We start from the raw sequence: 13,329 nt of genomic DNA on the forward strand, positions 1-13,329 counted from the left end.
AGAGCATGTATATGTACAGTACTGTGCAAAAGTCTCGAGCTAGCCCTCATATCTTCATATTATCCTTAAAAGCTTACTCGTGATATTTGAAAGTAGGCTTGAGCAGTAGTTCTCCAGGCTTCCTGAAGGCCTTTCAAAGTTTTTCTTTGGACATTGGTGCTTTTTCACTCATATTTCAGTCTAGTCCTTGTACCATTTTCAGAGAGATGTGCATTTTTGTTTGTCTGGACACTCAATATCCACATCTGACTCATTCAAGCATCAAAAAGGCTCTTAGTATCCAAAACACAGACTAATATCAAAGGTCCTATTTTAAATGGTAGTATTAGGTACTTTGTTACGGTCAGTTACTGTCACAAAAACACATAATTTGTTCCCAATTGTGTAGTTGTGTACAAAAAAAATATCAAAGATAACAGTTTTACAAACATCAAATAGTGTTTTTGCATCAACAAAGTGATTCCCAGAGAGCTTTTTGCAGAAAACCTGGCAGTCTGTCCTTAAATATATTAAGGAAACTCTGTCCTGTGAACTATTTAAATCAATCTTATCTTCTTTACTTTGATTGAGACTTAAAAGGTGCCAGCTCGTGTTCAACTTCTTGTCATAATTTCATCGACAGTTTGCCGTTTCCCCACAAGTGCAAAGTGTCACGGTGCTCGTCCCGGGAGGTGAGACTGAGAGCAGGAAGGCAGGAACACTTTGTGGTGGTTTAATAAAACAATGCAAAGCAGAAGCTTACTGGCAGGTCAGCCGGCAAACAAAACAACAGGGTTAGCAGAGGTCAGAGACTTTGAAATGGGCAGGACAAGAACAAGCTGACAAAAGAAAAATGTGGATTTGAACAGCGTGTATACCTGCTGCAGGGCTGATGAAGAAAGCGAAAAGATGTGAGCAGGTGAGGCTGAAGGTGTGGACTGAAAGTATGAGGACACTTGCTGGGAGGAAGCCATTTTACACAGAAATCATTTAAATATTGGTGCCAAAGTGGCATTGTCTTTCCATTGTTTTTGCTTTTTTAATAACTTACTGTTTTGCTATATTTACCATTTAAATTCCATTGTGTTGCGTAATGTGACACACCCATGGTTCCTATTTCTCTAGTTTTACTTGTTTATTTCTTATATATCACGTTGCACACTTTGTTTTTCTTCTCCTAACTGGTGTAAATGAGGTTTAACGCATCTCCAAGTGAGAAAGAAGCCTTGTCGGTGTTCTTGCCTTCAGCCCTGGATGAAATATAACCCGCATGCACGAAGCAGGAAACTGCACAGATGATGATCTTTCATATCTTTTTTTTATTTCAGTAAAAACATCTTACAGGTATAAAATGATACAAAATGATAATCAGAAGAGCAGTGCTAAAAATTCAGTTTTTTTTTTTTTTTTTTATCATGTTGGGGAAACAGTGATTAAAATCCCTCTCAGTCTTCATGGTAAAAAAAAATGCATCTATTTAACATAGTGGTAAATATTGAAATGTATTCTCAAGGCAGAAATTTATTGTAACACACCAGAGACAAGCTGGAAAAAGACCTCAGATAGATTCTGTCACAGTTTGGTGGCCAAATCTAATCGATTCAATCTGCATCAACACTGCAGACAAAACTCATTTAAATCAAATTTGCTGTCTGAGATCGTTTCCTCTCGGTTACGAGGACACGTTTCTTTTATCAAAGCAAATCCTAGACATTTGGTTGCTTTTGCATCCGTACAGGAGCGCCACAGATCGGATGGCTGCCAGACATAATGTCAAGTTGCCACCATCCGACCGAAATGAGCAACATGTGACGCGCTACATTTACAACAAAGACGCAACTAAACTCGATGTTGGTTTTGATTTAAAGGGAAAAATAAAGCCAGTCAGATCCAAATGCAGCATCAGTTCTACAAACAATCCGTGAATGTTTCCTCTGAAATAAAAATGTTTTCAATAAAAAAAAAAAAAAAAAAAAAAAAAAAAAAACTGTCCTATAAAACGGCTTTGCCGTACTGACCTCCAGCATCAAATTCTGCCTGGCGAGCATTGAGTTTTTTAGGTTGTCCTGCTCCTCCGCGTACAAAGCTTTAAAGATCTTTGGTTCACCGCCAGGGTTAGTTAGTACATTCAGTTCAGCTCTGAGCAACAAATAAAAAAGTTCCGGTACAAAAATAAGAAAAAGGAAAAAGAGATCCATCTCAACAGAGTAAAGTCAGATTTTAAATATCATTACTGTACATTATGCAATAAATTCATTTGGACTACTTATTCAATTTTCATTCAAATAACACATTTGTTTATAAGCTGCTTCAAACTTCCTGGGTTTGACCAAACACTGATGTCATCATTACCTCTTTGTTGCATAATATGAAAAAATATGTTTCTGTTCATGTTAAGGCAGCGTCTGAATGATTTTTTCAGAATATCTAAAGACACGCTGGGCTTTTTAAACTGGTTCCACCCAGCTGGTTCTCACACATACAGCGGTGAGCGGGCCGCTGAAGCAGACACACGCTTTCAAATCAGTATTAAGAATCAGAATATGATACATTAAATCATGTTAAAATGAGGTATAAATGATTAGAAGTTTAACGTCAATATCAACAGCACTTGAAGTCATAGAAGCAGAGTTTTTTTTTTTTTTTTTTTTACACTGCAGATTTGAAGGCACCAAACACATCTACGTTCACGGACACCCAGTCAGCTCTGCGGTCTGTGAACAGCGCGACAAACCTGCCAAACACAGCGAGATGTGGTGGATTGTTGCTTTCAACACAGATGTAGTGAGAATGTGCACATTTATTTGCGCTGCTTTAATATTAGGCAGGCAAAACGTACTCAGTTAAGTGCACAATCTGGTCCCGATATCGAACTACAATCATTTCAAACTGACATGCATCTGACCTCAGCTGCTGGACTGAGTGCAGAGGATCAGCGACTTTGTAGCATGAGATACTTTAAAGTTGATTAATCAATTCAACCTAACTAAGTTTATGTGTGGCTGGTGACTAAACTGGATAGAGATAAAGCAGTGGAAAAAGGATGTGTCCCAGTAAAGCCTCCATACAAACAGATCTATTAAGGGCTTTAACTGGAGGGGGGGGGGCATTTTGGGCCCACTCTTATCCCTTTTTCAGAGGATACATGTTGATGAGAAATCCTCTCAAATCAAACGAGTCGCTTGCAATTTTCGGAGCCCTTTGCTTCAGCTTCCACGTTTGTGTCAGCACGGCTACACGCACAGCTCAACTCGGGCATTTTATTGGACCAGCGTCCTTGTCCCAGTATAAATGCAGAGGAGGTGGATGAGTTAGTGACTGAAGAATGTCCGACGCTGTAAAGTACCGGTGAAAATATTCTAGACTTTCTATTGCTTCTCACTTTCTCTGTGGGAGATCATTGTACATGTAAGTACAGCTGAACTCACTGCACAGATGTCTAGAAGTCACTTCCAAAGTGATTTTGTCTTATGTCACCGCGTTATAAAATCAGGATTTTATCAGAGCAGAGCGACGCTCTGGAGATGCTTTAAGCGACCGGCAGTTGATTTCGCATTACAATTTCAGACGCGTTTAGATGTCTGAAAAGAGAAACACAAAGGTGTGTGAACGAGAGCACCTTAACTGAGAATTCAGCTGTATTAAGAGATACTTACAGTTTAGCGTATACATGCAGAGGGATTCCATCCCCAGCAGCATTATCCGTGTGAGTCCGGTGATGAGAAGTTTGATTTTGTTTGATTTTAGTCAGACTAACATGCTTTCAGGCGTTTCAAAGGTCCGGTTTTGGTGAAACTAACACATTTTTTTTCCAGTGTTATGTAAACACAGTGATTGTTACACTGTTTTTATTCTAGAAGCAGGATTCGGAGATAAACCATCCAGAATGCAGCACATATCCTACTCAGCCTATCCCAGCTGCCATTGGGTGAGAGGCGGGGAACACCCTGGACAGGTCGCCCGTTCATCACAAGGCCACACAGAGACAAACGAGACACACAACCATGCACGCTCATGTGCAGCGTTCAAGATAGGAAACCAAAATGCTTTAAAAAAAAAGGTACAAAATTAAAATCTTTGATGCAGCATGGCTTTGCTGGTCTTTCCTCTGCCTGAAGTTCTTCTGTGCATTTGGACTCCCAGGATTAAGGAAGTCTGTAAACATGACGACACTTTGTCCTCCTCACCACATGAAGCCGTTTCCTTTCTGTGGCCGTTCCTATCTGAAAGCTAATCACCTGTGTCTAGTGTCGGGGAGACTTTCGTCTGTCTTCCCCTCATTTGCCGTCTCTGCATAAAGCAAGTTTTACAAGAACACTAAAGGTCTAAAAGCAGTGGTTTGTGCACCTTTCAGAGGTGGCCACGCAGATTAAAGACAGACCATGACAGTACTTTAGGCTTTCTGGAAAACCCAAGCAAGTTCATTTATGTAACAAAAGTGTGAGCTTTAAAGAGTTCTGATTAACGTCCAAGTCCGCATGTCACTCCCAAAATTGCTCCAAACACCATCCTTTCTTCTGCCTATCTGAGGGTGGGATCTCTGATCATCCTGAACATCTGCAATGAAGTCACCTCCACGTCCGGAGCCTTTGTGTTCTGAGGGCGTCCCGTTGGGCTGTAACCAGCTGATCGTCCCATGGGACTGAAGCCCGTGGTCCGACCCGCGTGGGCGAAGCCGGAAGACAGCGACACGGGAGGACGTCGCAGGAACCGGCCCGACGTCACCAGGTCCCCGTAGCCCTGCGCGTGCGAAAAGGCGTAGCCTGAGCGCCGGGTGCTGGTGCGGCGGATGCGGGCACGTCGAGCAGGAGGAGGAGGCGTCGCTTTGGCCTGTCTGACCTTGAACATCACCTGAAAGTTTTTGGGAGGCATCGACAGAGTTAAAATGCTGGATTGAGGCACATGTGTCGGCAGAAACATTCAGGATAACACATATAATCTAAGGTTGTGAAAAACAGTCAACTGATTAATGGATCAAACATCTGTTTGGTGGTAAATGTCACAGTATAATCTGGAATATGGAGTAAGTTTTGTTTTTTTTAGCCTGAATTTGTTTACATTATGGCACAAAGAAAGCAGTTTTTTCCAGCTGGCACTGGATTACTTTGTCATTGACAACAATCTTATCTTTTAAAAAGTTCTGGGACTTCTTCAGCTATCTGTCCATCAGAGGATAGACTTTAAAGTTCTGATGCTGGTCTATAAAGCTCTGAATGGTCTCGGACCAAAATACATCAGTGACCAGTGACCAGTATGAACCTTCCAGACCCCTCAGGTCATCTGGATCCGGTCTTTTATCAGTTCCCAGAGTCAGAACCAGACATGGAGAAGCTGCATTCAGCTTCTATGCTCCACATGTCTGGAACAAACTCCCAGAAAGCCTCAGATCAGCTGAAACACTCAGTGTATTTAAGTCCATGTTGAAGACACACCTATTTTCAGCTGCGTTTGAATAAAGCTCCAAATCTGAAGCTTGAGTTTCAAAACTTAATCACATTTTAACTCCTGATTTTATCTATTGTTCTTATTTCTTTCTTTTTTGTTTAAAACTTAAATCATGCTTTTTATTTCTACTGTTTTAATGTATCTGTAAAACACTTTGAATCACCTTGTAGTTGAATTGTGCTATACAAATAAACTTGCTTTGCCTTGCCTTGCCTAAAAATCCAAAGCAGATTTAAAGACATGCATGTTGCCGATTACAAAATCCTCAAGAGTCATGTTACAGTTTGACAACCTCCAAACCAACCAGCCTCCAAATGATTTCTTAGAAAAACTACATCATAAAAGGGAAGGCGCGAGTTGTCAAAGCAAATAGTGTGCCTCGAGTGCAGCTGCCCTAGCAAACATGCAAAGTGGTTCCTCTTTTTCCTGTACCTTGTCATTGATGGTGGGGCAGAGCTGAATCAACAGGAAGCGGTAGGTAACCACAGGAAGGACGCACAGGATGGAGGTGAGGAAGACCGTCAGCCAAACGTTCGGCTGGCTCAGAGAGTTTCGGGCTGTTCCTGGATCAGTAAAAACAAGTGTTACAGATAACGCTGCACTGCTGTCATCCCAGCATGAAGAACGAGGCTTAAAACATCCTGTAATCTGGTCTCCTGTCTTCATCTCTAAGCTCATTTTTACAAAGATCAGGTTTTAAGGTCGCAAGGCCCTGAAACCAGGACACATGTGTTTTCTTCTTCAAAGAAAGCTTCATTTAGCAAAACTAGTGTTCAAGTTTCTCTTGAAGGGTGAATTAAACGTCTAAATTCAGGAAATCACACAAGGTAATTCTTTACATTTTCTGGGTGACCAACATTTTAGTGCTTGTGAAAACGAGCACTCAGAGCTACTCTTCACTTGTCTTTAGTGAGAAACTACATATAACGTTCATGAGGCGGATAATGAGACCACAGTTTGTGGCCCATCTGCACCAAATCAGTTTTATAATCCAGACATAAGCACACCAAACACAATTAGGAAACTGTAGCTGGCATTCTAATTGGCATCATGATGCTATTGTTAGCGTTGTGCAGAAGAGGGAACAGACGTGCAGCCTGAGCAGACAGATGTAATTAGTTTAAATCTCACCTATGAAAGGGAAGGCTGGTGGCAAGATGAGGAACATGCCGTTGCTGTACATAGCGAATGTGACAGCAAAGTACATGGCCAGACTGCCCAGAACAAAGAACGTGTTGACCGCTGTCCAGTAAGACATCTCCAACCCCAGCTGCGGACACAAAGAGAAGACATGACCTCAAAATGCCTGCACTTCATGTCAAACCTTAGAAAGATAAATAGATGATCAAAATAAAGTGATTTCTCTCACCTGAATGCTTACTGCAAACAACAGACATGTCTGAGTGAGGAGGGCGAAGGACTGGTAGTCTGCCACGTCCTTCCCGTCGTCCCTCACTGTGTCATGCAGGGCTAAGTACGGGATGAAGAAGAGCACCAGGGAGCTGTAGCAGCTGTGGAGGGCACACTTGAAGAAGGCTCTCTTGCTAAAGTACAGGTTCAGTTGACCGGGAACATAGAGCTGAGGATGCTGGAAACTCCACACGTCGTTCACATCCTGGCCAGCAGGGGGAGACAAACATTACAGATCTCGATGTGTGTAAACTCCGGATCTAAAATTTGGGCTTTGTTGTGTAACAAGGGTTAATTTGGCTTGTGTATAATTCCACAAAATTATTGTTTTTAACCTGACATTTATAAGAATAGTCAGGTGGAACTTTTGTTTTCTTTTTCTGTTCATTCTTTTATGGGGGAGCAACATTCGCGACTAAAGACACGGCCCCGCCTAAACTCTTCCTCTTTTTTCTGATGTTCGGTGAGGAAAGGTGAGCTCCCATTTTGTCTTTTATATTTGGCATTTTGTTTTGTCAGGTATGCTCCATGTTTTACTTTTTTGTGCTAATGTTTGTGTCATTATAATTGCTCTCTCTTTTTTCTGATGTTCGGTGAGGAAAGGTGGAGGAAAATAAAGACCTTCGAACGAGCAGCGGTGTGGTCTCCATTGTTTCTAACCTTAACACAACGCAGAGGTTTCATACCGGTTACAGTTGTTTCATGGCACAAGAAGCAAAACTTCCGATTACCTGATCAACCAGACTCATTCCCAGTACAGGTAGGGCTGTGTAGACCAGATTATAAAGTGTGATGAACCACTCGTCATACACGGTCTGAAAAGCAAAAGCAAAGGAACGTTTTTTCATGACATATTTTAGAAACAAAACAATGAAACACTTCACATTTTTATTCCTCATAACTGATCATCAGCAGCACCTCTATAAAAGCCAACGTTTTGTCAGTTCATTCAGGTGTGTGTTAACACAATGTCAAGGAGGAAAGACATCCCCAAGCCTGCTCGGCTGCTCTGCTGTGCTTATTGGCATGATTTCTGTTTTGCAAAGTAAGTGACAGTAAAAGGCTGACACGATGAACAGCAACTGAAGAGGCAAAAGCTGCAGAAAAACACAGAAATAGCTGTAAATCTCCTCACTATCTTACCTGCGCTGAGAAGCCGCAGAAGAAGGCGAACCAGAAGTGGACGAAGGTGAAGGTGAAATTTTTGTAGAAGAAGTAGCGCAGGAACTTGCACATGCGCAGGTAGGACCAGCGGCCGTGCACCAGCAGGAGGCGCTGCAGGAAGCGGAACTGTGCGAAGGAGTAGTCGCTGGACAACACGGCCTGCATGCCTTCCTGGCCTGAGATGCCCACGCCTATATGAGCCGCTGGGAGGACAAAGAGAAGAGAGAGGGACGCATTCACAAGGGTTAAAGAGCAATAGATTTATTTTCAAGAAAAATGCAGATAATCTAAGAAACTTCGGGCTGTTTCTGTGTTAAAATGTCATTTTCCACAGTTCCACAAGCCTCAGATGAGGCTGTTGGGGCCTCTGCTGGTACCTTTGATCATGCTGACGTCGTTGGCTCCGTCTCCTATGGCCAGCGTGACCGCCCGCTTGTATTTCTTGACCAGCTCAACCACCTGAGCCTTCTGCAGAGGCGTCACCCTGCAGCAGATCACGGCTTTGCACATGCACGCCGTCCGCAGGAACTCCAGCTCCATGCTGCGCTCCAGGGCGAAAGCCTGAAGGACAGCAGGGGTAAACAGAAGGTGGAGAAATGTGGAAAATAAATTACACATATGTTGCCAAAGTTATTATTCCCTAAAATCTGTCTTTCTCCTATTCAGTTCACAGTCAGTGGAGGTCGGGACGAGTAATGATGGAAGGTGCTCATTATGACGTACCAGACTGTGTCCGTTGATAACAAGGCCGTACTCTCCATCAACCACCTCGTCCGTGATCATTTTCACAGCTTTACCAAAAGTCTCCTCTGGCAAAAACTCTGAATTATCTGCTGCATCTGGTTTCATAGACAGCCGTGCATTTCTGCTCCAAAAGAAAATATAAGAAGGGATGGATGAATGGAAACATTTCCTAATCAGCTCTTACAAAGAAAAAAGACCAAAATGTTCTCCTGACCTCAGCTCCTGTCTGACGTCTTCGAGCGTGTGACCCGAGACGACGAAGACCTCGTTCATTTCCTCTCGCAGTAAGTTGCACGAGTAACCAATGTTCTCCGCAGTTTCTGCAACACAAACGATCGACATCGACTTAAAGAGCAGCAAAAAAACACAAATTATGGAGGCCTTACCTACAGAAGAGAAACATTTTACACTACAGTCACGTAACATCTGGCAAATAAGCAAATTCTAAACAGTCAGCACAGTTACGTGCACGGTTTACACGCATGGGAGCGGAGTTATTGTCTGAGGTATTAGTGAATATGTAAGATGATGCTCTGGTTATAAAAGCAAAGCAAATTTTCCACCATCCATCATTGATGATATGGGGGTTGATGTCATTTAAAGGAGCAGGGGAGATGGCAGACATTGCCTCTAAAGTAAATCCACGTATGAACAATGACATTTTGGACTCTTTTCTCATTCTCATCAATCAAACAGAGGTTTGGTGATGCTGAGGTCATTTTTCTGATGATAATACATCATGAATTAAGAAATACGAGGGAATAAATGAGTTTTAAGACCCGTGTGGTGTCTCACGTCAAGTCACTGAATAATTGTAACACCACATGTGTTGTTTACCTTACTGTAAAAAACAAAACAAAAAAAAAACATTGAGGTTTATTCAGACCTAAATAAAGACACTGGTTTCAGTCCTTAATTAGCTTCCTTGACACAAGTACTCCTAATTATCTACATGTTGACATCTAGTGGTTGTATTCTGTGCTGGTCACCACTGAGCTGATTCTTGGTCAAGTGTTTGCAACCAGCGGACATGAAAAAGATTCAAAAACCATTTGAGGGAGACTACACCTCAAAGAAAGCAGACACAAATTGGGGCTAACGTTGTAATAAAATGCAATAACCATCTAAATACAAGCAGCATGGCCGGTTCTCTTTGATGGTAGATTGATGAGAGCTGTGATACCTTGCTTGTCGCCAGTCAAAACCCAGATTTTGATGTCAGCTTTGGACAGCTGCTCAATAGTCTGAGGTACTCCATCTTGTAACTTGTCCTCTATGGCTGTTGCTCCTAACAGCTGCACACAAACAAACAAACACATGCACAGATCCATCATTAGCAAGCAGTGCATCTGACCACATTAACAAAACCCAACACCACTCCTTTATTTTTATTTTTTTCCCCCACCAGGAGATCCTTCTCGATCTCCTCGTACAGCTGGTCCAGTTTGTCCTCTCTGTCGTCCATCGAGGTGCTGGCCTCATGGTGGCGCTGTTTCCACTGGTTAAAGTACTCCTCGTCCAGATCCTTGTAGGCAAGCGCAAGAGTCCGCAAGCCGTCCCCTGCAAATTCCTAAAGATCAGCACACACACACACTTATGAATACACCAAACACAGCGCAGATGACATTTGAAGATACTGTATAAGCAAAAGTCAACCTCATATGCCCAGCTGAGTAAATTCTGAGATCTTTGCAGTAAAATCCACCAACAGAGAAGGTCAACAGAGAAAATGTTTTATTTATAGTCTGCAAACACGAGCTGGACAAGAAAGAATAGACATAACGAGAGGAGAGGAGATGAAAGAAAAACAGGAAAGACAACACGAGTCATAAAAATAGAGCTCTATTCTCGTCCCAAATCAACAAGCCAGACTCTTTTTTTTTTTAGGTCAAGCGCAAGTATGGCCATAAACCGGAAAAATATGCACACATTTATTTAAAAATCAATCAACATAACTCCCTGGCTTTTTTTTTTACAGTAAAGAAAGTAGCGTCCTCCTGACAGCCTTAAGAACAAAATAAATCACACATGTAACCCCTCATGTTAACCTCCTCGTGTTAGTTTCCAAATTATATGAAGGTTTTACTGGTAACTTGATTCAGTGACTCTGCTGACAGATAAAAGGAGCACTACACCTTAAATCTACTTGGAAAAACTTGCATGTCTGCATTAATTAATTACTAAGTTAATAAAAAAAATAATAAAAAAAATAAATTAATAAGTCTGAGTTATTCTCAAATTGATTGATTGATTTTTTTTATTTTTAATTTAGTTGTTTATTGTTATTATTATTATTATCATCATTAGTTAGTAGTAGTATTTTTATTAGAATTGGTATTATTATTGTTGTTGTTGATATACAATCATTGTAAATATTAATAATTTTTTTGAGCTACTTGACTAATTTGAATTTCCCCCATTGGGGGATGAATAAAGTATTTTTCTATTCTATTAATATATATTGTCTTTATTCTGTCTTTTTGTAATCGGTACACACCAAAACTCCTTAAACATTCCTGGCAACACAAAGCATAAATTCAGGGTTATGTGAGTGTGAATTTATTCACCAGAGCAAAAGAGATTTCCAATTATTCCTCAGTTTCCTGTAGATTTCAGAATAATAAATAAATAAATAAATAAATGTAATAAATAAGGAAAAAGGACATGTTAGAGGAGGTGTGAGGCCCTGTACTCATGTGCATGTGCGCATATCCTCCAGATGCAAACACAATCTTTTTTCTTATGGCCACCACCAGGCAGATTGATTCTCCCTCAATCATGAGGTTTCTGTTTCAAATTGGTTATGCTGATAATACTAATTTGGTTGACAGCTGATACTGCTTGTTTCACAGTTATTTTCCCTGTCATGGTTGGGAACCTGCTTCAAAAGGCTTTTCCGTCTGCTTACATGATTCCATGTAAGCACATTATAGGATAGAATGCAACGTAACATGTGCAGCTGCCTGCTCCTTCCCTTCGTTCGCAGCACTTTTTACATGTCTGCACATAAATGTACAGCTATTCTCTGGCAATATCGAAGAGCAGAGGTGAGAGAATGGCCTACGGAGATCACACCTCTGCGCAGAACCAGCGACCAGCGTCACTGGTTTTGAGCAAAAGACCTGATGGGACCTCAACTTGGTGGGACGACTTTGAAAATGAAGCGGTTTCTGCTGACAGTTTTCTCTGTCTGGAGGGGAACACAGCTACTGTATAATGAGACCACCTGCTGGTGCTGTCAGATGCATTGCTGCACTCAGAACTGATGTGTTTAGCAGGTCATGGTAGCTATCGCCTTTGGACTGTCGGGTTGAGTGGAAAATAACAATTATTGCGGTGTGCAGTGGAGCTTGTGCTGTTCTGGCTTTCTTGTGTCATCTATTTTCTGGAACAAGTGAGGGAAAAACTGATCTTGTCAAACTACCGGAGTAGAGCTGAGAGTCTTAAAAGGATCCCCGTTTCTCTTCTAAATAGACACCCATGAACACACAAACAGAAAAAGCACTGACGTTGAGGTGCTCTGTAGTGACTTCCATCAGCTTGCTGCAGGACTGGTGCAGCCTCTCAAAGATGATCGTGTCCGCACCCTTACAGTAGAGACACAGCTTCCCCTCAGGACTCCGCACTGTTTACAGAAAACACAAACACGTACGTGACAATACATTCGTGTGTCATTTTCAGCGCCAGAGAAAAATGCAGTCGAACCCAAAGATGCGGTTGATGTAAAAAAAAAAAACAGGATCGCTTTCAGTTTTACCTATGACGGACATTCTCTTGCGGACATTGTTAAAATCCAGGATAGCCAGGAGTTCAAAGCTCCGCTGTTGTCCCATTTCCATGATGGAAATGCTGTCTGGTGTGCGTGAGCGAAAGACAAATCCAAAGTTTCTGGCTGCTGTCACCAGTGCTCCTTCATCTGGGGACTGGGCCTGATAGAAAAGCTCCCCTGGAGAAGCAAAAAATGCCATTTAGGTTCCCTTTCTTTGCTGAACAACAGAAAATACACTTATGATAATTCCCTAACTTGTGCTTTCACTTAGAGGAAATCAACATTTTTTGATAATAGGAAAAGTCCTTCCTTCAGTATAGATAGTGTTTCACTCCCTCCTCACCTTCTGTCTTCTCCTCGGCCATGACGGTGTGGCAGAGCGCCAGCAGTCTGAAGAAAGCGTGGACTTCTGGGCTCTCCAGCTTCACCGCCTCCACCAGGGAGTGGTCGTGGAACACGAAGCGAGGGTCGGCCAGCGGGTTGAAGGAGAAGTCCACCGTGTCTTTATGCTGTCGAGTGAGGGGTTAAAAAAAGAAAGAAGGATGAAAAGAAAGAGATGGGCAGGAAGAAAGACACAAGGGAGCTGCTTATGGCCAAAAAAAACCCAAAAAACATATTTTTACCAGAATAAATGTGTCCAGTGTTGAGATGTTCAGCCTTATGTAAAATGACGTGTTATCTCATTCAATAATTTGAAATGTAATCCTTTGACGTAAGGCTTCATTCGGCATGTTTACATGTTTACATGCTTTGAATCCACGTTGTGGTTGGACGTGGTCTCTGCGGTGTGTTCAAGTGCTATTTTTTCCAAGACATCG

The 13,329-nt window shown here is 41.9% G+C and overlaps 1 protein-coding gene across 1 annotated transcript in view; it reads right to left on the reverse strand.

The window, feature by feature from the left end:
• Positions 1-1,950: 1,950 nt before the first annotated feature.
• LOC142381961 (phospholipid-transporting ATPase ID-like) overlaps positions 1,951-13,329 on the reverse strand; it is a 48,334-nt gene continuing 36,955 nt past the window's right edge. The window contains exons 15-28 of the mRNA XM_075467310.1: positions 12,855-13,020; positions 12,500-12,688; positions 12,252-12,367; positions 10,148-10,312; positions 9,926-10,037; positions 8,957-9,062; positions 8,722-8,863; positions 8,376-8,559; positions 7,978-8,201; positions 7,566-7,649; positions 6,794-7,039; positions 6,556-6,694; positions 5,857-5,987; positions 1,951-4,830 (exon numbers count right to left, since the gene is read on the reverse strand). Coding sequence (XP_075323425.1) covers positions 4,501-4,830; positions 5,857-5,987; positions 6,556-6,694; positions 6,794-7,039; positions 7,566-7,649; positions 7,978-8,201; positions 8,376-8,559; positions 8,722-8,863; positions 8,957-9,062; positions 9,926-10,037; positions 10,148-10,312; positions 12,252-12,367; positions 12,500-12,688; positions 12,855-13,020 — 2,334 coding nt within the window. The 3' untranslated portion in view covers positions 1,951-4,500. The remainder of the gene's footprint in view (positions 4,831-5,856; positions 5,988-6,555; positions 6,695-6,793; positions 7,040-7,565; positions 7,650-7,977; positions 8,202-8,375; positions 8,560-8,721; positions 8,864-8,956; positions 9,063-9,925; positions 10,038-10,147; positions 10,313-12,251; positions 12,368-12,499; positions 12,689-12,854; positions 13,021-13,329) is intronic.

Source organism: Odontesthes bonariensis, chromosome 6 (genome assembly GCF_027942865.1).
Source record: "Odontesthes bonariensis isolate fOdoBon6 chromosome 6, fOdoBon6.hap1, whole genome shotgun sequence".
In the NCBI taxonomy this organism is placed as follows: Eukaryota; Metazoa; Chordata; class Actinopteri; order Atheriniformes; family Atherinopsidae; genus Odontesthes; species Odontesthes bonariensis.